The 23,594-nt window shown below is 37.3% G+C and overlaps 1 protein-coding gene across 3 annotated transcripts in view; it reads left to right on the plus strand.

Moving 5' to 3' along the window:
- The window catches only part of PEX5L (peroxisomal biogenesis factor 5 like), a 41,400-nt gene extending 18,032 nt beyond the window's left edge, over positions 1-23,368 (plus strand). For all 3 annotated transcript variants that reach the window (XM_029084803.1, XM_010167240.1, XM_010167241.2), the window contains 10 exons: positions 1,241-1,367; positions 2,845-2,941; positions 8,965-9,060; positions 16,596-16,712; positions 17,348-17,491; positions 18,364-18,434; positions 19,621-19,818; positions 21,746-21,911; positions 22,285-22,442; positions 23,164-23,368. In XM_029084803.1, coding sequence (XP_028940636.1) covers positions 1,241-1,367; positions 2,845-2,941; positions 8,965-9,060; positions 16,596-16,712; positions 17,348-17,491; positions 18,364-18,434; positions 19,621-19,818; positions 21,746-21,911; positions 22,285-22,442; positions 23,164-23,368 — 1,379 coding nt within the window. The remainder of the gene's footprint in view (positions 1-1,240; positions 1,368-2,844; positions 2,942-8,964; positions 9,061-16,595; positions 16,713-17,347; positions 17,492-18,363; positions 18,435-19,620; positions 19,819-21,745; positions 21,912-22,284; positions 22,443-23,163) is intronic.
- Positions 23,369-23,594: the final 226 nt, after the last annotated feature.

A 23,594-nucleotide genomic window follows, 5' to 3' on the forward strand; every position in this document is an offset into this window, starting at 1 on the left:
ACACCAGGTTGCACAGGAAAGCATCCAGGCACATTTTGACCATCTCCAGAGATGGAGACTCCACACCCTCCCTGGGCAGCCTGTCCCAGGGCTCCGTCATCCTCACAGGAAAGAACTTTTTCCTTAGGTTTGTATAGAACTTCTGGTGCTCCAGTTTTTGCCCGCTGCCCCTTGTCCTGTCACAGGGTACTACTGAAAAGAGCCCAACCCATCCATTTGGCCCCCTCATTTCAGATATTTATAGACATTGATAAGATCCCCCCTCAGTCTTTTCTCCACACTGAACAGTCCCAGCTCTCTCAGCCTCTCCTCGTAAGGCAGATGCTCCAGGCCCCTCATTATCTTTGTGGTCTCTGCTGAACTCTCTCTAGAAGATACCTGTCCCTCTTGAATGAGGGAGCCCAGAACTCGACACAATATCACCAGGGCAGAGTAGAGGGAGAGGAGAAGCTCCCTCAACCTGCTGGCCGCGCTCTTTTTAATGCACCCCAGGATGCCATTGGCCTTCCTGGCCCCGAGGCCATGGCCAGCCTGCTGCCCACCAGCACACCCAGGTCCTTTTCCACAGAGTGGGAATTTGTAAAGATTGACAAAAAAAAAAAATCTCAAATACAACAATTTCCTGCCAAGCACGATATGTAGATCAGCTTTGGAAAAGGTGAATTTAATTTAGTTCCATCCAAACTAAATTACTTGCACTGCAACTGAGAAATTTGCAAGGTAATGTAATTTATACCAAGGTAGTAAATTTTCCATTCATCAGCACAGAAATTCTTTTAGGGAACTCTGTCTTCAAACAGGAGCTGAATATTTGATTTTGCAAAGCAAGTCCAACACATGACTGAATAATACCAGTTGTCTACACAGTCATTTTTAAATGGTAGTCACTAAAAGTTTTATTTTTACTATTTGACTACAATCAGGAAATTAAAAATATCCAAAACTATCAAGTACTTAATATAATTTTATAAACAGGTCTCAATTACATACAAATAATTGATTTTAAGTCAAGAGGTCCACTGACATTCTGATGTGAATGCTAATAGATTTAGAAAAATGTTATTATTTTCCAAATATTTTCACATGATACCAGCTAGAAAGGTGCACAACATTTCTGTATATTTGACCTTAACTAAAATATAGGTTTTGGTGGCACTATTTTCTCTGCAATCTACATTTAACAGAGAATTTCTGCAGAAATTTCCTTACAAGATTCATATTTTCTTTTCTTATTTTTCAGTTGATATTCAGACACAGATAGAGAAATGGGATGACGTCAGTTTTCATGGAGACAGGAGTAGCAAGGTCCACCCTTCTACAGAGCGAACATCATCATCATCTAGAGCTCCATCAAAAGAGCTTTTATGGTACAACTTTTTGCTTTCCTTACAAAAATATTTCCAGTCCAGCTCTCTTAATCCACAGAAATGCTCGCTTGATGACAAGTCGTATTATTAAATCTGTTATGATTACATTAAATGTGTTCAAGTAGACATTTTGGACAATGCATCACAAGCAAGTTCCTATAAATTGACATTTTGCCAGCAAAAAAATTTCTAATGTGAGAAGTAGCAGGTGCAGTTACTAAATAAATGGTAATGATAACTCAACAGAGGCATGCAGTGATCCAAAACCAACTAGAAACATGTGAGTAAAATGAGTAAAAGAGGGTACTTGTCAGAGATTTGACAGTCACTAGGTATCCAGTGTATTTTGGTTTTGATACCAAGAGGCTAGAATTTTTTTGTTTAACCAGAAGAGGCAAGATAAAATATCCCAGCCAAGTCCTACCTCTTTCTCACAGTTCAACTAAAATTGTAAGGGTTGTAAATAAGGGAAGAATTGGACTTTACCTTTGGGAACAATTCTCATGTAGATTAATTCTGCTTCCTTCCTGATATGTAAGAAACAATCATTCACTATATTATAGAATCATAGAATGGTTTGGATTGGAAGGGACCTTAAAGATCATCTAGTTCCAACCCTCCTGCCATCAGCAGGGACACCTTCCACTAGACCAGGTTGCTCAAAACCTCATCCAGTCTGGTCTTAAACCCTTCCAGGGAGGGAGCATCCACAACTTCCTTGGGCAACCTGTTCCAGTGTCTGACCACCCTCACAGTGAAGACCTTCTTCCTAATATCTAATCTAAACCTGCCCTCTTTCAGTTTAAACCCATTTCCCCTTGTTCTGTCATTAACTGCCCTTATGAAAAGTCCTTCCCCAGCTTTCTTGTACGCATGACCATAGTTAGCACTTCCATGCACTAAAAGCAGTTTTCTGACCGAATGACGCTCACCTTGTATCTTAACCTGCCCTTTAAGTAAGTGTTTCATTAACTTAGAGTTTTACACAAGTTTCGCTCAGTTAACTTGCTTTTGGTCTCCGGGGTTTCATTTTCTAGGAAGAAAGAATATTAGGATATTGTGGCACAAAAAGGCACAAATGCCAAGGTGAAGTCTTGTAATGTGGTGGTTGATTCTTAGACATTGATTGCAGGTACAGTCTTGTGTAATTGCCTAACTTCATTTTGCCTGGCTATGAAATAGAAGTAAGGTCTTTGTTCTATGTTACCAGTTTCACGCCGATACATACCCAGGGTTCTACTCATCAATCGGGCCTTGCTCTGTTCTGTTGTATTAACTACTGTGCACAGGCAACTGTAAAGCGTAAGAGTGAACACTGAGAATACTGAGAAGGGTCCAGGCACTTTTCAAAATTGCAAGTTAAATAATCCACTTGAAATAAATAAGCTAATTAATCAGTATGTGCTTATAAATGTGAAAGACATAAGGCAGCATATCTCAGTGTGCAGTGATGAATATGTAAATGCATTATTTCTAGGTCCACAGAAAACAGATCACAATCCGAGCTGGCCAACATCAAGAGTGCCTTGGACTCTGATTCAACATCAGAATTAGAACTTGCACCTGCAACACAGGTAAGAGGATTTGGTAGATTTCTTAACAATAAAAAAGCAAGTAGGACTTGTCCCACTGGCTAACCATTCACATCCTGGAAGAACTATTTAAGGGTTATTTTCAGGATCATCAGTTAAAAGATTCATACAACCAAATCTTCACAAAGCTTCCTAATTAATACACTATGAAAATAACGTGACCATGTCAGCATCTCAAATATTTAGAATTTAATACTGCAGTGAACTGTGACCTTCCTGTACAAAGACTTCAAACCATAATTTACAGTATCATCTTTTTCCCTTCCTCCAGTTCTGAAATTCCAACTTCTAATGGTTCCCTCTTCCTGTAATAAATGTTTTCTCAATGACTCGTTGTCAACCAGGAATCCTCAGAACTGGGAAATGGCTAAGGAATACAGGCAAGAATCATTAGATCAACATTCATTAGCAGTTTATCTCCACAGGTGGGAAAGCAGTGTGGTCAAGGGACTTTTTCCTGCTGGAAAAGGAGCTCTAATACAGAGGGCTCTGGACTGAAAGTTTATACTTTTGCCCAATTCCACTATCTTATTGTATATTAGATAGGATCTTGTGGAAACTATTATTTAGAGCTCTATAGCTTTAGGTATGTATGTATGTACACATCTGTATTTACAAACATACATTTATACATGCATTCACATAGATCAGCTTGCTCATACACTTTTTTTCCCTGCTTCTTATTTTTTAACAGAAAGATTTCAAGTTCAGCCAATGTCACTGGCAGGGGAAAGAGAGAGCTGTTTGGTGGATTAATTTTTAGTTGAAAATAATTTTCTCCTCTTCCACAGCTATTTTTAGTTCTGGACTTCAAAACCTTTCTGTCAGATGGAAAATCTGGAAATGAATGGAAAATAATAGCCTCATTTGAAAATGGAAAACTGAGACAGTAAAGTGCCAAATGTCTTTTCCGAGTTTATGCACCAGTTTTTGCAGAAAATAGAAATAAAGCCCAGTTTTCAGGATCCATTCCTGTGTTTTGGTTAGGAAAAACATCTCCTTTACTTTCCTGCCATCGCTACATTACAAACGGGATTTTTTGTTTGCCTTTGTAAAGTCTACCACTAGTTGTAACGCACGAGATCTTTCCTTTCTGTGCAATAGATGTACACATCTTCGTAATGGAAAAGATCTATTGCAGAATATCATCCACTTGAGATGGACAGTGTGCTTTCATATGCCTTGTCCAGCTTATCTTTAAGTACCTCTAACCTCTTTTCAGGAGACTGTTCCTCAGCCTAATAGATCTAAAAGCCAGGAAGTTTGTGCTCAACTGAGATGTGTCTAAATCAAGTGGACAGTCACAGAATTTAAGTGCTGTGGCTTTCTGTAAAATCAGTTACAAATTTAGTATATAACATCTCTACTTTAATTGGTCTATTTCCTGTTTATCTTCCACTAGAATAACTGCAGAAGCAAAAATCCACATTTTTAATTCAGTATAAGTTCAGTCAGTTGAGGCTCCATAATATCTTGTAAAATGACTAGTATTTCAAAATAAAAAAATGTGAAGTTGAATCAGCCAACTTGAAAAAGAAGCAGAGTATAAAATTCTTATCTGTCATTCTGGTGTATTTCATGGTTTGTTTTGTTTTATCATAAGCCGTTTTTTTTTTAAACTTGTGATCCACTCAAGTCTTGAAATGTTGTTTAACTGGTAATTAGTAGTGCAGAGAAATGACCTGAAGTGAGATTTCATTCTTTTTCTAGGTAGTTTACTTAGAAATTTAGTATTTTCATTCACCGCCTGCTTCATCCTGCTTAGACTTGGACTGTCAAAGTTGTCAGTTCCCAACAAACAGGCTCATCTGTCTTGGCTGAGTTCTTAATCTGCTTGTAAAAGAAATCACGTTACAGCTTTTATCAAAGCATATGTTTTCTGTGCTTTGTCCTCTATGGATCTTGTCCATCTCATTTAAGGGTAACCTCTGCATATGCAACAGATTCTGCGAGTTCATCTAAAGAGTTCATCTTGTCAAACTTGCTGCAGTTTTCCATCAGTAATTTCTCAGACAATCACCTTCATCACTCATCTTTGACATGTTAGATTTAGTTCCTAAGAATGAAATACTAAGTTACTAGGTCATATTTTCATTAAAATTGTGCAATCTTCTTAATAAAATCCTGTGTTTACCAGCACTTATGCCAATACAAAATCACAAAGCTTTGAGTTAATAAGGAAGAAATGTGTTTGAAGGCTGGAATAGCACGGTGGCTGTCATTGGAAGTGTCCATCTTGCTTCTCAGTATTCTACTCACTTCATACATTACCTGTTATTAACTCTTAAACTGCACTGGCCTGAAGTATTTTTGTTCTTTCTTTTGTTAGTACTGAGATATCCTACAGTGTTTAAGTTTTTTTGAAGGTTTATTTTTTCCTCTTATAAACTGCAGAGGCAGATAATATGTTCACTCGCATATGCATAAAGTCTGCTCAAGTTTTAACCCTCTAAATGCTTTCCTGAGCATTTTATATCTTTTATTGCTCACTCAGAGTGCATACACAAAAACCCCGACATGCCAAAAAACTGTACCTAATTCTAATATGTCAGCACTATTAAACAAAGTCATAGCACAAAGCCTTAGAAATCTCCAGTTTGGGGCTACAATATTTAGAATGCAAAAATTTATTCCCCACTTCTCCAGAGTCTTACTCTGCAGTAAGACAAAAGGCCCTAGTTCTCCTTGGATGTGCCAGTTACTGTAATGAAATAAAGAGTTACAAGGGACAGTTTTAGCTCATTATTTGAAGACCTGCTCAAAAGTTAAGACTATAATTTAAGCCTCCCACCAACAGTTAAGGTCCAACAGCACATAAGCAGACTACAAGCACAGCAAAGTGGGTGCAAATGCATTGGAATGGAAGATTTTGTCCCTGAAGACAGCAGCCAGTGATCAGCTACAGCACCTCCACTATAGAGTGGTGAGCATATCAAACCACAGCGTATGCAGAGCGTCCATGCCTCAGACATACCCATTCCACTCTGACCCATATTCCTCCTTGCGCTGCCCTTAAGGGAGGCAGCTGCAGAGTCCCAACCCATCACCAGCTGGAGATGAGAAGTTCTCCAGTGCTGGCGCTCCATTCCCATCCCCTCTCTTCCTGCACTAGTGAAAGGCAGCATGTTTATTATATGTGGGGTCTTTCATTTCTGGGTATCACAACTCAGAATATGACTCTGCATTGTCTATATGTAAATGCAGCCTATGCGGGTTTTGTTAATTATTTTTTTCCCTCTGGTGGAGGGAAGGTATGCATTAAATGGAGGAGAAGGTATATTTCTGTAGGAATTATGTGGGGATAACACATCTACTCTGACATGTGGCAGAGGAGGGGACTTCTGTGCTTCTTGTCCTCTTTCTGCTTGCTTCTCCACTGCCCCAACAAGCTCACTCTCCCCTTCTGCAATACTACTAATTCTGAACATGGTGATTTACAGTATTGTCCTTGACCTAAGGAAGTTGCAGTAACCAGAAACAAAAGATTAAAAAGGAGAAGTAATCAAACAGTTTGGAAGAGCCAATTCATAAATAATGAAAAGGCTGGGAATGTAATTAATGTCTATCACAGAATGGTTAGGATTGGAAGGGACCTTAAAGATCGTTTAGTTCCAACCCCCCTGCCATCAGCAGGGACACCTTCCACTAGATCAGGTTGCTCAAAGCCTCATCCAGCCTGGCCTTAAACACTTCCAGGGAGGGGGCATCTACAACTTCCTTGGGCAACCTATCACCAGAGTTTTGTGTCAAGAAAATAAAATTTAATTCTTCGATCAGATTACAGGTTGGGTTGATGAACACTGCTGTGTGATATTCTGCAAGATGTTTGAATTAACATACCATATTCTGATTTTAAAATTAGCATCATATAAAATGAATAAGGCAGCTGTTGAACAGATTTAAACTGGCTAACTTAAGTTCTCAAGTACAGTAGTCATTTACCAGGAATTGTAATCACATGGGGTTCTTCTGTGATACCAAAGAGAAACATGATCTTCAATATTATTGATCTGAAAAGAAATATGCAAGTCATTCCTAATAAAATTTGCATATGATGCAACTGTAGAATAAAGAAAAGGTAAATAAAAGAGTCATAAAAATGAGCTGGTGACCAAGACATCAGTATAAATGCATATACCAATAGAGTTGCTTGAAAAATCATAAATTTCAGAACTAGAATGCAGGCTTTACTTCCAACACTATGCTTGAAGGCAATTTGAAAAGAATCTGTGGCTCAGAGTGTACAAGGATGTGAACATGAGTGCTCCCTGTGCAGTACTGTGGCAAGAAAAGCGTGTAGAAGTAGACATAATTAGTGGGAGACAGGAGATACCTGATTTCTGTATAGAGAAACAGCAGGACAGGAACTGGAATATAGGGTTCACTTTGGTTGACTGTATGGCTATTAAAAAAAAATCTATAAAAAAAATAAAGAGGGAGAGTAAAAGAGACAAAAAAGTTTGAAATCTGAATAAAATGCCTCGTGACGAGATAATTTAAGATCTCAATCTCTTTTATATCATTTAAAAGACAATTAAAACCTGATTAAAGTCATCAGTATCTTTCCACAGAGAAAAAAGGGGTACTAAAAAGTGCTTTAAACTACTGGAAAAAGAATAAGAAGTGAGAGTTGGAAATAGAAATTGAAATTAATAAGAGAAATAAGGAGGGCATTTAAACAAATTTGCAAACAAAGTGATAAGATTAAGGTCTCTTGATAACTTTAAATTAAATCCAAGCACCTTCCTCAAAGACATATATTCCAGACAATCTCAATTTATTCTCTGTGGAATGTCAGTTTCATCCTGCAGATGTTGAGTGACAAATACCATCATGCGATATATAGACAAACAGATGATCTGCACCAGTTATCTCTTCTGCCCTTAATTCTCTTAATCAGTAAAATAACTGATTTGTGTACAGGACTGGGGTTTTGGTATGTTTTCAGTGACAACCTAAACTCTCTTCCTGGCCCCACCAATGAAAAAAAAAAATAATTCCAAACAACATGGACCACAGGTAGTAGATGTGAAAGCAGAAACAACAGATCCTCAGTGTAGACCTTCCCTCATGCTCTGTGCTTCCTTTTACCTGCAGCAAAGTCCAGAAGCCAACAAAGAAGAATGCACATTGCTTATACTAACACCCAGGAATGTTTTAGGTGTTTCATCCCAGCAGTGCACATTCCAGCACTTGCAGATACAGCCCAATGAGTCTGAAGTGAGAAAAATTAGCCTTCTAGCAATGTAGCTCATTGAAATTGAGTATTACAAGTACAGTAATCAGAAATATAATCACATAAATTAATGCAATTGGGACCATCGTCAGAAAAATGGCAAATGAGTTTAACCTCTGACAAACACAAGGGAAGGGATTAGCAGTTAGAGCTCTGTTTAGCAAGATTAGGCCACTTTGTGCTTTTCTATGTCATCACTGAGTACTGTTTGGTTTTGTAGTGTGCCTTTTGTGCAAAAAAATATAAATAAAATGTTTTTAATGAAGAACAGGGAGAAACTTGTTATGCACTTTCAATAGGATCAACTGATAGTAAGGCACAGAAGAGAGAGCTGCTGACTGTAAAAAGGATTTGTTCTTCCAGTGAAATCCATAGCAAACCTGGCTCTCCAAGGTGATCCCAAAGCAGAACCTGAAAGAAAAACACACAAAATGTACAGTGAAAATGAGATGCTTTCTTCCTGGAGCATAGCGAGTGGAATGCGTTGCCACAGCCACAATACTGGCCCAACTCTTGCATTGTTTTTTCTTGGATGTCTCTTTATCTTTCATGCATCTTGAATGAAAAGTCTGGAAAAGATAAATTACTCTGTTTCCCATGAGGAATGATCTCTGCTACAGTATAAGAGAATTCAGAGGAATTCATGCAGGGACGCAACTAATTTTGCCCAAGAAAAAGGCCATTTGGGGCTCTAGGCAACTAAGGAAATAACTCAGAAATGTGGCACAGAGTAGATCATCCCTTTCTGATTTATTCCTTTGTTTTTTAGGCACGATCAACTAAGGAGCAGCGTTGGGGAGGGCCTCTTCTCTCCAGAAATCACTCCTTGGAGGAAGAATTTGAAAGAGCAAAGGCAGCTGTTGAGGTATTACTTAATTTACCATTTTCATTTTCAGCTAATGTTCTATAGATTTCTCATTCATCTTGCAGTAAAAGTACAGGAGAAAGTAGGAACTGGACTATTTAAAGCAGAAAAAAGATGCATTTCCAGGAGTTACACATTTAAAATAGCCGTTTCTCTCCTAAAAAAAAAAAAAAAAACAAAACCCACAAACAACAACAAAAAAAACCAAAACAAAAAAGCAAAAAAATAAACCTTATCTATAAACGAAGATTAGACAAAAACAACTTTTCAACCTTGACTTTGTATTGTTCTAGCAAGTGGGTCAAGAAAAATTCCCCATAAATATAAGTACTTTGAAACTGGAGCATAAGACAAACAACAACAACAAAAAAAAAAAAAGCAAAAAAATAAACCTTATCTATAAACGAAGATTAGACAAAAACAACTTTTCAACCTTGACTTTGTATTGTTCTAGCAAGTGGGTCAAGAAAAATTCCCCATAAATATAAGTACTTTGAAACTGGAGCATAAGAGTGAAGCATATTTTTCCCCAGCAACTCAATGTGTGCAACCAGTTATTTAAGCTCAGACACAAACCAATTCTCCATTGTGAAACCAAAACTCAGAATCATTGATAAACAGAATGATTACCTGCTGTAATGGGTAACTGCACCGATAGCAGTAACTATGCATCAATGCATTTTTATAATTAGTGGCAGAATGTTAAACACAGGAGTGTTCTCATTTTCTAGTAAATCAATTTAGTTAGAAAAGGTGCAGGTATTTGGATAGTTCTAGTACACTTCTGTTTTTTCTCTAACTACTACTTTTTCAACATAAAAAATGCCTCGAGTGTTGTCCTATACCACTAGTCCCAATTGAAATCCTGATCCTGTCTAAAAAACAAGGTGGCATACAGCTTGTTGAACAGAATCCAATACAAAAATTAGATACAAGCATTGATCTTCAGCATCATATCTTCTCAGGTGTTCAGCTGGTAACCCTTCAAAATCCAATCGCCGCAAAGAGCCAAGACAGCTGCATCCCACTGAGGACAAAATTTCAGGCTGAATTATGTAACAGACACTGAAATGAGTTTTTAGGGTGGAAAGGATGAGGCTGTAAAACCGATTCCTCAAAACTGATTATTTTTAGCACGAACTGCAATCTCGTTAGTCTCCAAACATTTAGAACACTTTAGGGATATTTGGGTTTAGATTTAAATGTTAGTGTCTGTAATTTAATAATCCTCTAACTCGAGTTTCATACCACTGTATTTCCAGTGTTGGCAGATGAATATTGGTTGATGACAAACAAAACTAGGCCTAAATCATATGCTGGCTTTCAGCTAGAAACAGAATTTGTTCTTTAAGAAATTGATTTGTAGGGTTTTTTCATGACATGCTAAGGTAAGAGTACATGGTCTCTACCACGGTTTTTTAGGATCTTAGTGCACACAAAAAATTCTTGTCTCAGCACACAAGGCTAAAATGGACACAATCAGTAAGTTGGCTGTTCCATAAACTATACACTGAATGCATTTTTCTTGTATTTTCTGAGTGCGTTGTTTTTTCAAATAGATTCTTTATAAACAACTGCTGGTGATGCACAATAGGTTTTTTTGATGTCACATATTCCAATACCTGAAGGGGGCCTACAAGAAAGCTGGGGAAGGACTTTTCATAAGGGCACTTAATGACAAGACAAGGGGAAATGGGTTTAAGCTGAAAGAGGGGAAGTTTAGATTAGATATTAGGAAGAAGTTCTTCACTGTGAGGGTGGTCAGACACTGGAACAGGTTGCCCAAGGAAGTTGTTGATGCCCCCTCCCTGGAAGTGTTTAAGGCCAGACTGGATGAGGCTTTGAGCAACCTGGTCTAGTGGAAGGTGTCCCTGCTGATGGCAGGGGGATTGGAACTAGATGATCTTTAAGGTCCCTTCCAATCCAAACCATTCTATGATTCTATATCATACACATTTGTTCCAGGCAGGAAAGGAGAGGTTTGCTTTCAAATTGCCACTGCTCACAATGCTCTAGATGTTCCTAATTGCACTGCAGACTGATCCCTAAGGTGGGACATGTTGTGCTGCAATCTGTCATTGCGACAGGGAATCTGACAAAGAACATCTCTGTGTTACGATCAGTGGTTAAGCAAATGATGTCAGTACTCTTGCAATTGCCAGAAACCATGTGAGATGGGGAGTTCCGAGACATTCAGCAGAAAGAAAAATGAGTTGAGGCCAACAACAGATTACAGGACATTATTGAATTACTTTACAGAGTAAAGTAAGGAGGAGAATGTATTGTAAAAAACCCCTGCACATTAAAAGGTCATTCTGAGGCAACAAAGACAGGTTATTAAAATGCTTTAAAGTAGTCTCAAAAACAGCTGTTAAAAAGAATCTAATTAAATGTTTCCCTAACTGTGTAGCTGGCAGTCTTAAGTTATTCTTTCTGCTTAAAATAGAAACTTGGACCAGGTAGTTAAAATGTAAAGGAAAGGATTCGGCAAGACCTTACAGAGCAGTTATTTCTATTTGCATATGAAAAGAGTTGAATTTTTATCCTAGCTAAAATGAAGTGGTAAGAAAGCTAGAGTGATTGAAATAAATTGCAGCCCATCTCAAAAAGATTAGTGCTTTCTGAAGCAGAGAATAGATACAGTTCAAAAATCCATCTTTTAGGCTTTGGATGCTTCTATAATATTCTTCAACTGGGAAAGCTCCAAGTGATAAGATTAGCCAGAAAACTGATCAAGAAAAGGAAGCAAATCTCAGGTTCTTTGTGGCCTAGTTCAAAAGAAATTAATTAACAATCCAGTAAATGAAGACACCAAACTTTATCCTCCACCCAGTATTCACTTTAGAGCTTTGGGAATGGTTTTAAGATGTCAGACTTTGCGATTAATGAAGATATGTGAGAGAATTCTTTCTTAAGAAGGTTTAAAGTTTTCTATGTCATTGGGGAATCTTTAAGAATAAAGAAGTAAATTAGTTTTTTACTAGAGAGGCTCCAGATTCACTTGCAGTGATTGGAGGCTTGCAAACTTGGCTTCCCTTTCTGTCATTCTGGAAACTGGATTTGATTTGTTATACATGTGAGGGAAGCACAAATAGCCTAAAGTCTTTATGATTTTCAATCATTAATAGAATCTTTCTAATAATTTGCTGTGTTTTACCAAAAGTTAGTACTTATGAATGCTTAAAAAATGCCAGGATGAGGATTCAGATCCATCCTGTACCTATATTCTGTTAAAACAATTCTTTTACCCTCCACCATCCTATTGGTAATGAGTTAGAATAAAGAAAAATGAAACCAAGAACATGCAAAAACTTTCAACTAAGAAATGTCTCAGAGATGGAAAAAAAGCAATTTTGATACTTTCTTATTCCACATTTCCCTGATGTAGAGATTAAACTGCAGATGCTACGCTGTTTTGTGAGCTTACACAAAAGAAATTTTGAGCTGTCCTTCTCAGCATCATTTTATTTACAACACCATGTCACATGAGCCATCTGCTGTATAATATACTGTTATGAAGCATCAGAACATATTACAGCTAGATTATGTGACAATAGTAGGAAGAAGATGGGATTAATTTATTCTAGCCTATGAACACATACTCCAGACTCATCAGCATCATGGTGCCCGTGAATACCAGTTAGAATCCTTTCTGTACCTATGATATTCCTGGCTCACTGTTTCAACATCCTTTTTGGATGTGCCTAAGACTGCCTAAACCACATTTTAAATTGGGATCTAGGAGCTGGAGTCATTCAGATGCATTTTATTTGGTACTCGCTCAAATCACAATGGGAATCTTTGCCTTGATATATATTTTTTACCTCTAACCTTTAGTAAAAAGGCATACCTCACATTTTGTTTTGAGAAGATATCAGCTAAGGAAATCTTATATAGTTAGCACATAAGTTTAATTTACTGCGTTTTTCACATTGAAGAGTATGTTGATGCAGTAATTCAAAGAAAGAAGAACCACAGGACCTTGGTTTCTTATGCACTGGTCAAGAAGGAACATTGGAAATTAATTTTTGGCAGGACAAGACAGGCAAAATTCTTTTATTAAAGTTATGAAAATAGGTAAGTTTAGAAATTAGCCATCAATATTCAGAAAGTACCCTTCCCTCTCCCTCCTTCACTATACGATAGGAAGTAAAGAGCCTGGAAATATTTTGCCTCCCATTTGTTTAACTGCTTCGGCATATTTTTAAATACTAAGAGTGAAAATAGCCTCTTTGACAAAATGCGGAATATTCTGCTTGGAAGTAGTCAGATGGTAGAACATTTTTCCTCGTTGTCATTCCACTTAATTGCTGCAGATGATCTGAGAACGTTTTAAATGTGTTCAACTGGTCTGAAAACTTTTGGTACATCCAAAATAATTCGCCAGTATTAAGGCAGCAAAAACATTGAAATGAAGTAATTGGCACCAGTCACATAGCAAATAGAGTTAAAATTAGATCTAGGAGTCTTGATCCAAAGCCAGATTTTCAGAAACACTCAATACTAATTTAACCTCCTGCCACTGAAGTCAATGAAAAAATTGCTACTAATGACAACTGAAATAGACTTAGGCCTTTGACAAAGACTGTGTAATATTTATGGTCTTCTTCCTCAAGGACATCAAACTGCTCTGCTATTGACATTGCTAATTGTCATGGCAATATTACAGCATTTTATCAGGTGCCACGAAGTTGCACAGTGCAGCTCTGCCATACCGGTTTCAGGAACCCCACATGCTGGATGTACTTGGAAAGCTCTAGCTGGGACTTAAGCCCATTTGGCCCAAACAAGCAAATCTTTGTTTATAGTTGCAAAATAACAGTTGGGTCCTGGCCCGTGTCCAAGCAGCATCTGATGAGAGACTATAGCAAAGCAGGTCTTCTCCCCATGACATTTTTCCTCCACCTTTGACTCACTATAGGTAGATATTAAGCATGACTACTTGAATGCATAGTAATTAATTAGCATTTTAAGTGGAGTATGCACACAGTGAACTTCTCTGTGAATTATAAATACGTAATTAAGCAGTAGAATTTGAACTTAAGACCTAAAACCACTTATATGCCTGCTTACGATCTGCAGAAACGTGATTTGGTATGTTTCCAAAACAACAATTCATAAGGGATCGTTGTGGGGAAAATACAAGCCAAAAATTCTAATTTTCTAATTAGAAAATTAGGAATTTCTACTATAAACATCATGTATATCTCTCTCTATATAAAATTAGTTCTATAAATTGATCTGTTTAAAAAGGCATTACTAATTACTTTTCGGTAGTTTTATTAATATTAATCTGTAAGAAAGGGAAATTTCTACTCCTTTACCTCATCCTGAATCTCAAAATTACCGCTAGGAAAAACATGGCCAAGCCATTTTTTCTTCAATGCAGTGCAGATTTGCACTGAATGCAAAATAGTAGATAGAGACATCTGATGAGCAGGATAGTTTAAGGGATTTAAGTGCCTCTGGTCATGGCTAAGAGTAAAAGAGGGAGCGATCCGATTCATTATCCCAGTCTTTTCAAACTCCAAATGGGCATTTCAGCACAACCTCACAACTATTGAAAAGTCTGTATTTCCAGCAAATTTTGAATGGAACCTCAGAAGTTGTTGTAACAGAGTTGTCATGTTCTGTTTGCTTCTATTACAAAGAGTGAAATCTCCTCTCTATGAGTGAATGATTCACATTTCCTAGTCCACAGAGGAACATAGCAGGTACCTTCACACATCCGATAATTGCGTAAGTCAGACAATTCTGAGTCTCCTGGAAGAACGTGCTGGATATCGGAAGACACAGGCTACAGTAAGAGCCAAACGGAAATAAATGCCTGTTCGGTTTCCAGAGAGGGAATGCACCTTGCCATTTGTAAAGAGCCTTATGATTTACAGCAACCACACCTGCTATCAGCCAGTGCAAGTCCTCCACATCCTTCACACCTAGTCTCAAAAGTTCTCATTGCTGCCTCATTCTAGATATGTTAATAGTTTGTGCTTTCCTTTTTCCAAGTGCTTAAGAAGCAGGGTTGTAGCAAGTCATGCAATCACAGGCTAAGCTCTATTTTTGCAAATCATGTCTGGTTGTGGAGCAGTAGCACAGCAGTCAGTCTTGTAATGAAGGTTCAGACAAAGCTATCTGGACCAGTTTAGAATACCTTCAATTAATTTTGGTTAGCACCTCACTCTCATATAGTTTTGTCTAAACCTCAACAGAATTATCTGTGCTGTTGTCTTGGACATAAATAAGCTGAGAAATTGTGCCCTCGGTAGTGTCTGTTCACTGAAGTTCTGGCCATGACCTTACAGGAACTGGAGAACTTCGCAAAGGTTTGTAGTGCTGAGCATATATTCTACTATGGAACTGCTTTTCAAGGCTTATGACTAATGTGTGGAGGCTGAAAAAAATAGCACCTCAACTTGGATTCTCCCCCCCCCCTTTTTTTTTTTTGTTTTTAATCCTATATTTGTTTCTTGGCATCATTTTCTGGAAGCCACGGTGGTTTCCTCATTCTGGTTGTTACACATCCTAAATCTCATTCTTTTTCATAATTTCTGTTTTTCTTGTATATACATTTTTCCCTCCTGTCTTTCAGCTGAATGTTAATTTTACTGCACAATTTTATAATCTCTTCTAGATTCCTTTCACCAGCACAGTATATGATGCAATATTAGGATTTCTCCACTATGTTAAAAAGCCCCCTTTGTATTAATTCTCTTGTGCAAACATGCTCTAAGCTTTGCCATTACTCTTTTACATAATTAAAGTGATGCTGGATCTTCCAGAGAGGGATGCTTGTTCTCATTCAAATTGTTTTATCTACTATTATTCTTTAGCATGTATTTTCAGATGTTTTTTTCTTTTTTTTCTTTCTCTTTTTTTTTTTTTTTCCCCTTCCCCTCCATAGTTACAGATCCGTCTGGAACAAAATCGGAGACATGAAATCAATGCAGCCAGTGTTGGAATTCATCTTATTGTGACAGAAATATTCCATTTGCCCTAGCTTATATTTTAAATTACTTTCTGATATACCAGGTTATTATTTTTTTAGCCCCTTTGGTTCCTTACATAATTAAATGCCACACGGCTCAGCTTTTACAATTACTTTTACCATTTTCAGAGGAACACTGACACTCAGCAGCTTTCTCAACTTTTTTTTTTTTTTTTTCTTTTTTTTTTTTTTTTTGGCCAGCCAGGGACTAGAAGCATCCATTTCCTTCAAATTTTATGTAACAATTTGCTGCTAACAATAAGATGCAGTGTAAGCTGCTGCAAATCCTGCTTCAAATAGAACAGACACTGCCTCTGAGATAAAGAGTTTTCTGTTGACAAACCGCATTCCAATGTAAGAGATGAAATTTAATTATATGGAATTAGAAATTTGTGCTGTAGTATTTCAGTCAGTATGATTATTAATAGAATTAATACCGCTCAGCCAAATTGCCAGACTCAGACCATGGCAGAAAGAAATTAAAAGCTTACTGTTTTATTTTAAAGTTTTGTTGTTAATTTTCTTCCCTTTTTTCCTCTTTTTCTTTTAGTCAGACACAGAGTTTTGGGATAAAATGCAAGCAGAATGGGAAGAAATGGCTCGCAGAAACTGGATTTCTGAGAACCAGGAAGCACCAGGGCAAGTCACCATCTCAACTATTGAGAAGGTAACACAACATTTTTTTAATACAGTACATCATTCCTGTGAAACTTTGAGATGAACCTCAGCTATTCAAGGGAAATCAAGAAAACTCTTTAGATATGGAAGCTAATTTTACCCAAAAGAGCTCATCCTCTTTAAGCATCTGTGAGTAGGGTAGATTTAAAAGACCTTACCATGGTGAGAATACATTTAGACTGGCACGCAGCCTGTATTCAGCTGAAAGGATTATGAAGCAAACTGCTGGATTATAGGCACTTAAGTAAGAGCACCACCAAATAAAAAAATCTGGGCAGGCACATTCAAACACTGTTGAGGATAGAAATTACAGAGATTCTGTCTCTCTTCTTCATCCCTTCCATTGTATGTTTTAATTTGGTTTATATTATGTGGCTGATATTAGCATACACCCTTCACACTGCAGTGGCAGGAAGATAAAAATGCAAAATTTAAAGAAATTCTAAAATAAACTCAAGTGCTCAAAACACTGCTACAACACTGAGCTTGCACCGTTTTCATAGAACAAAGGATGTTTATTTACATCCTGTTGGAAAATAGTGAGTCATTTAATTTTATAGAGTTGCCATTCCATGCTACAGTGCTTCATCACGGGTCCATTATCTATCTTCCTAACCTATCCAGGGTTATTATTTCCATACTGAGAATCCCTTCAAAGACTGGCCTGGTGCTTTTGAAGAAGGACTGAAAAAAATGAAAGAAGGTGACCTGCCAGTTACAATCCTATACCTGGAGGCTGCTATTCTGCAAGAACCCAATGACGCAGAGGTATTCACTCACGTGCTTTTTATTGATAAAGGAAAAGAGGACTCCCTTTAGCATGATGGAATGATTTTGGGTTCCAAACCCTTGCTAGCCATGACTGACTGAAACAGATTACTGAACACTAACAAAGTTTTTTTTAATAGTGTATGCCTTGAAATAGATAAAGGTAGAGCTCTTCATAAGATGAGAATCTACTTTTGAAATTATAGCATTTCCAAGCTGTCATTTAAAATCATTCAAAATAGATAGTATTTCAAACCTTTCCTTCTTTTACTGATGTTTTCAAACTCTTTTAAACATGGCTATTGAAAAGGTGAACATTTTTGATTTAAAAAGAATTTTGACAAATTTTTTAAAGTTATATCAGTTTCTGCAATATTGATGTTTTCTATTAGTATATATTTAAAGAATGTTTTCTGTGAAACATGAAAAATATTTACTGTTTAAGTATCTAAGTCTCTTCGAAGCTACTGGTATGTTAAATTAAGCAGCAGTATTTCGAAAAGCAGAGAGAATTCCCAGGGTCTCTAGAATCCCTTAAACCTATACAACTTCATAATTGTTTTTCACCATTTTCCATAAAATTCTAGAAACATTTAAAATGTAAAGTAACTCAAATTTAAGCAATCAGCGTGTGATCATACACTGACAGAATTCCTTTGCATTCATTGATTATAAATATTATCAGGTCCAAAGATATTCAAAACCACATTTATTTGTACTGTTGGCATGCACGCCCCAGAAAAATCTGTATTTAGCACTGGACAGATCTGCTGTTTATTCACCCTGCTGCTTACCAGTGATGATATTAGTTGTAACTCTGCTTGCAGTTGGGTATATATAACAAAATAACAGAACGATGATTATTTTTGCAGGCCTGGCAGTTCCTGGGCATAACACAGGCAGAGAATGAAAATGAGCAGGCAGCCATTGTCGCCCTCCAAAGGTAGATGAAGATAATTGTTAAATAAGGGGTCTGATGAGGATTAGGTCATGGTGGCCTGGGTATATTTAATGTGATAGTTACCTTGTAACATGAAGCATTTATTTAGCTAAGTAAAGCATTGACACAGATATAGGAATCTTCCCAGTGACTTCAGAGGGATGACTAGTGATTAATAACTGCAATATTTATTCTAGAAATGTAAGTAGTGGCACAAAAGTTACATGGCCTGATAAACATGAATTAGGCATAATGCAAATAAAGTGCCTTTTTGATATTCCAGCCACTTAGCGTATTTTCTGTAGTTTGTCCTTTAATTAAGAGGTTTTCTTAATTGGAACAAGCTCCCTTCAGCTGCTGAATACTAAACTGACAACATTTTTAGGTTGATAGAGATGTGAAGATCACGGTATGCTTGTATGTAAAATGTCAGTGCTAAAATAGCAGCATTAGTATTATCTTTCTGTAGTGGGTTTTCATGTTTCCATTTGCAGCAAGTATCCTCTCCATATTAATTGCATTAGCAATGTTAACCATCAAGTCATTTCACCTAAGGATACTCTCACTTATTTATATGCAATTTACTAGCTTACTTGGATAGAAATCCAGGGGGTTGCCTGATTTAGGGCTTGCTCATCCCCCCTGCTTTTGAAACAGGCAACAGTGATGTTCACAAAATAGACCAGATTCTGTTTTCTGTTAATGGCACATCACCATAGAAAGACTACTTCAATCCATTGGCCCCAGCTTATCAAAGAAAAACTGAGAATTCAGGATGGCTGCCAAGATTCTTAGGGATGGAAGAAATTTTGTTTTCAAAATATTTTTTTGTATAGCTGCAAACCATATTAAACTGTTCACTTGAATTTACATAGATCTTCTCTTTGTTTACTAGATAAGATACTATAAAAATGAATCTACCTACCTTTACTCATAAGCAGAAGGATGAAAACAAAACTTGTATGCATACATTTATGTACATATGTGTGTTTGCACAGCAATGTGCACTTATCACAGAAAAATAACTTTTAAAAGTCCCTTCTTTAAAAGTATGATTGGGTAGATCTTACTTCTGTGAGTGACTTTTTAAAATTATTTTTATTTTTTTTTACCACAGTTTACTTTGGAAGAATTCAATAATAGTTTTTGGCTAAAAGAATACCTCATTATATTTTTATTTTCTGCCTAGGTGCTTGGAACTACAGCCAAACAACTTAAAAGCTCTGATGGCCCTGGCTGTAAGTTATACTAACACTGGGCATCAACAAGAAGCCTATCAAGCTCTAAGAAACTGGATAAAGCAGAATCCAAAGTACAAGTATATAGCAAAAAGCAAAAAAGGGTCCCCAGCACTTACCAGGAGAATGTCCAAGACATCAGATGAAAGGTAAATGCAGTGTAAATCCTGATGGTGGAAATTTTAATGATATGACTAGAAACGATGGTGCATGCTGTGCCCCTGACTCTGGAGAACTCCAGCCTGTTCACTATGATGATGAAAGACTCAGTGTCTCTAGTGGCAGCAGTGGGAAGCCAACACAGGACATTTGGTTTAGTGACTGAAGACTGTATCTTACGCCATCCCTGGAAGTTGAAAGAAAAAAAGAAAAAGAAAAAAATTACAGCTAAAAAGAGATGCTTCCCCTCAACTCCCATCACTTCCCTCTGTCTTGTCTGCTGACTATTCCCACATCCTCATTCTTCAGCTGCTTCCAAATCCATACCAGGCCTGCATCCTGCTCTACATGTGTGTGTTCTTCCTACCATTCATCTTGTTTCCTAGATCCCAGACAAGCCACTAGAATCCAGGAATGATGGCCATTTTGCAGTGGGACATGGCTTCCATTCACTGAAAATACTGGGGGGCAGCATCTGTTTGTTTAAAAGCCATTCTGATTCTAACCAAAGAGAGAGTGTAGTCATCTTATCTGACTTCAGCCTTGCACACTGTAATGGGAGCTGGCAGTCATTTTAAATAACAAAAAAATTCATGAGTTGGCAGCCCTCCATCATGATTTCATGAGGTTGATAAATAAGTATTTCTGAATTGTGAGATGCATGATAAAGTCATTAAGGGCATAAACATGATTTATAGAACTAAAATGCTAGGGCTATCTCACTGCTTGTCATTTTGAAGACAGGCCTTTTGTTTCACCCTTATCACTAACAAACCCTGGGTTGATAAGATAATTCAGTAGAAGCAAAAATAAAATATGCAAGTTCTGCTTAATTGCTAAATGTGTTATTCTACTTTGGCCTCATCCCACTGACATCTGGTGTTATCAGTGCCAAGGTTTTATGAAGCTTACAGTGGGTATAGAAGTCTTAAATTTTGGCACCTTTCTTCAGGGGTCCTGGCTAGTCACTTGATCTATTCCTCTTAAGAATGACTGCTATTTACTCTTTTATGTCTGAGAAACTCATCCAATTTTAATAGTTTTAATAAGCATGTTATCTCACTTGGGTTCATAGCTGCGCTTTGATGCACAGAATCACAGAATTATTTATGTTGGAAAAGACCTTTAAGATCATTGAGTCCAACCTAACTCTGCCAAATCCACCACTAAACCATGTCCCTAAGCATCTCATCTACACATTTTTAAACACTCATCCAATTTTAATAGTTTTAATAAGCATGTTATCTCACTTGGGTTCATAGCTGCACTTTGATGCACAGAATTATTTATGTTGGAAAAGACCTTTAAGATCATTGATTCCAACCGAACTCTGCCAAATCCACCACTAAGCCATGTCCCTAAGCACCTCATCTACACATTTTTAAACACCTCCAGGGATGGTGACTCCACCACTTCCCTGGACAGCCTGTTCCAATGCTTGACAACCCTTTTGATGAAGACATTTTTCCTCATATCTAATGTAAACATCCCCTGGCACAACTTGAGGCCATTTCCTCTTGTCCTATCACTTGTTCCTTGGGAAAAGAGATGGACACTCACCTAGCTATAACCTCCTTTCAGATAGTTGTAGAAAGCAATAAGGTTTCCCCTCAGTCTCTTTTTCTCCAGAATAAATAACCCCAGTTCCCTCAGCCTGTCATCATACGACGTGTTGTCTTCATTATGTAGGTGAACTTCATTATATGGGTGAACTTTTTTTATTCCAGATGTGAGTTTACAACAGCTCCTGGCAGTAAATCTTTGCCATGTTGAAGAAGCTTATTTTTAAATTTTAGGAGTATATTCTGATACGTTCACTACAAGGATTTTAATTTCTGTCTATGCAATCAATATCGCAATACTTGTAAAGAACTGTAAGATGGAACTTACAGTTAAGTTATTTTTCACTCTACCTAGTGCATTACTTGAAGAAGTAAAGGATTTGTACCTGGAGGCTGCTCACCAGAATGGTGATATGATAGACCCTGACTTGCAGACGGGACTTGGAGTTCTTTTCCACCTGAACGGAGAATTTAACAGAGCAATAGATGCATTTAGTGCTGCTTTAACTGTTCGGCCAGAGGTACATTTTATGCTTTTACATTTTTAAGAATTTAGCTTTACAGGCCATTTTCTCTCTCCCCTCTTGATCAGACGAATATTGATGAGATGTCACTTCAGCCATTAAAATTTTAATACTTGAAATAGAAATCTTAATTACAAGGCAGTCCCATTTAGAAGCAGATTTATACATGTCCAATTCCTATCTCTGTGCTGATTAATTGTCCTAGTTATATAAGGTTGCCTATAATCATGAGTCAGAACCTCACATTCCATGTCAATTAAAGAGAAGATATGATACAGTTATTTTCTGCAGTCCTCCTTACTTGGCAAGCAAAAATGAGCTATTATGTCCCTTTTTGACACCTACAGTAGAAAACTCATTTTCTCACCAGGACTATACATTATGGAACCGTCTCGGAGCAACCTTGGCAAATGGGGATCGAAGTGAAGAAGCTGTCGAGGCCTACACACGTGCTTTAGAAATACAACCTGGCTTCATTAGGTCCAGATACAATTTAGGAATAAGTTGCATAAACCTAGGGGCATACAGGTAAGCTGCAAAAATGTGTAAACAAAAGACAGGGATCATAACTACCAAGTTAAAATTCATTTTCTAGCTCAAGCTATCTAAGAAAAAAAAATAATCAGAATATAGCTACATAATCTCAGCTATTGTAAAACTTTGTAGTTATTTTTTCCAAAGTACTAACAAAACGATGCTTTTCTCATATCCACAAATTCTACAGAACAACTCAATTTCTATCAAAAGAAAACAAATCCCTCATTCAGCAAGCTGCTTAAGCATTTTTTTAGCTCTAAGTGCAGGTACTCTTATACTCAGTGGCATTGTTCTCACACTTAAATTTAGTCCTGTGTTTAAGAGCTTTTCTAAAAGAAAATATAAGACTCTGTCTTTAGAAGCGAAACTTAAGCTGCTTCAAGTAGCTTATGTTGTCAAAAACACTTTCAGTACATCCTTCAAGAATCAAGGGTGATGTTCCAGGGTCCCAACTATCAGCTTAAGTCAGTTAAGATGAATGAGAACTACACAGCAACGAAGACAATATCCCCAGATGTATTAATAGACTGAACTCTGCATTACTACGAGCCACATCCACTAATTTAAAGACAATCAAGCAAGAATAACATAAAGAGACTGATTTCCTCTATTGTAAAATAGTATACTTGAATATAGCACAGAGCTTCAGAAAGTTTTACTGTAGTTGTTATGCAAGTTATAGTGCATGTTTCTTTTTTCTTCTCCCCTACAGAGAGGCCGTCAGCAATTTTCTCACTGCTCTCAGTTTGCAAAGAAAGAGCAGGAATCAACAACACGTCCCCCATCCTGCTCTATCAGGCAATATTTGGGCAGCGCTTCGAATTGCTCTGTCTATGATGGACCAGCCAGAACTATTTCAAGCTGCCAATGTGGGTGATCTAGACATTCTGTTAAGAGCTTTTAATCTAGAGCCGTAATCAAAAGTATCCACAAACTGATTAAATTGTATTAGGAAACAAACAACTCTTTTATTACTCATCTCAAAATGAACACATTTTCCAAAAGATCATGGCTGTAGATCACTAGGGGAATTCTCTTGGACAATATTCAAAAAGGAAAAGTCAAGAGCACAAAATATTGTAAATAAATTCAAGTTCAAAGGACTGAAATGAGCTGCAGCTAAGCTGACAAAACCCTGAACTA

The sequence above is a fragment of the Antrostomus carolinensis genome, unplaced genomic scaffold, assembly GCF_000700745.2.
Source record: "Antrostomus carolinensis isolate BGI_N321 unplaced genomic scaffold, ASM70074v2 scaffold19634, whole genome shotgun sequence".
Classification (NCBI taxonomy): Eukaryota; Metazoa; Chordata; class Aves; order Caprimulgiformes; family Caprimulgidae; genus Antrostomus; species Antrostomus carolinensis.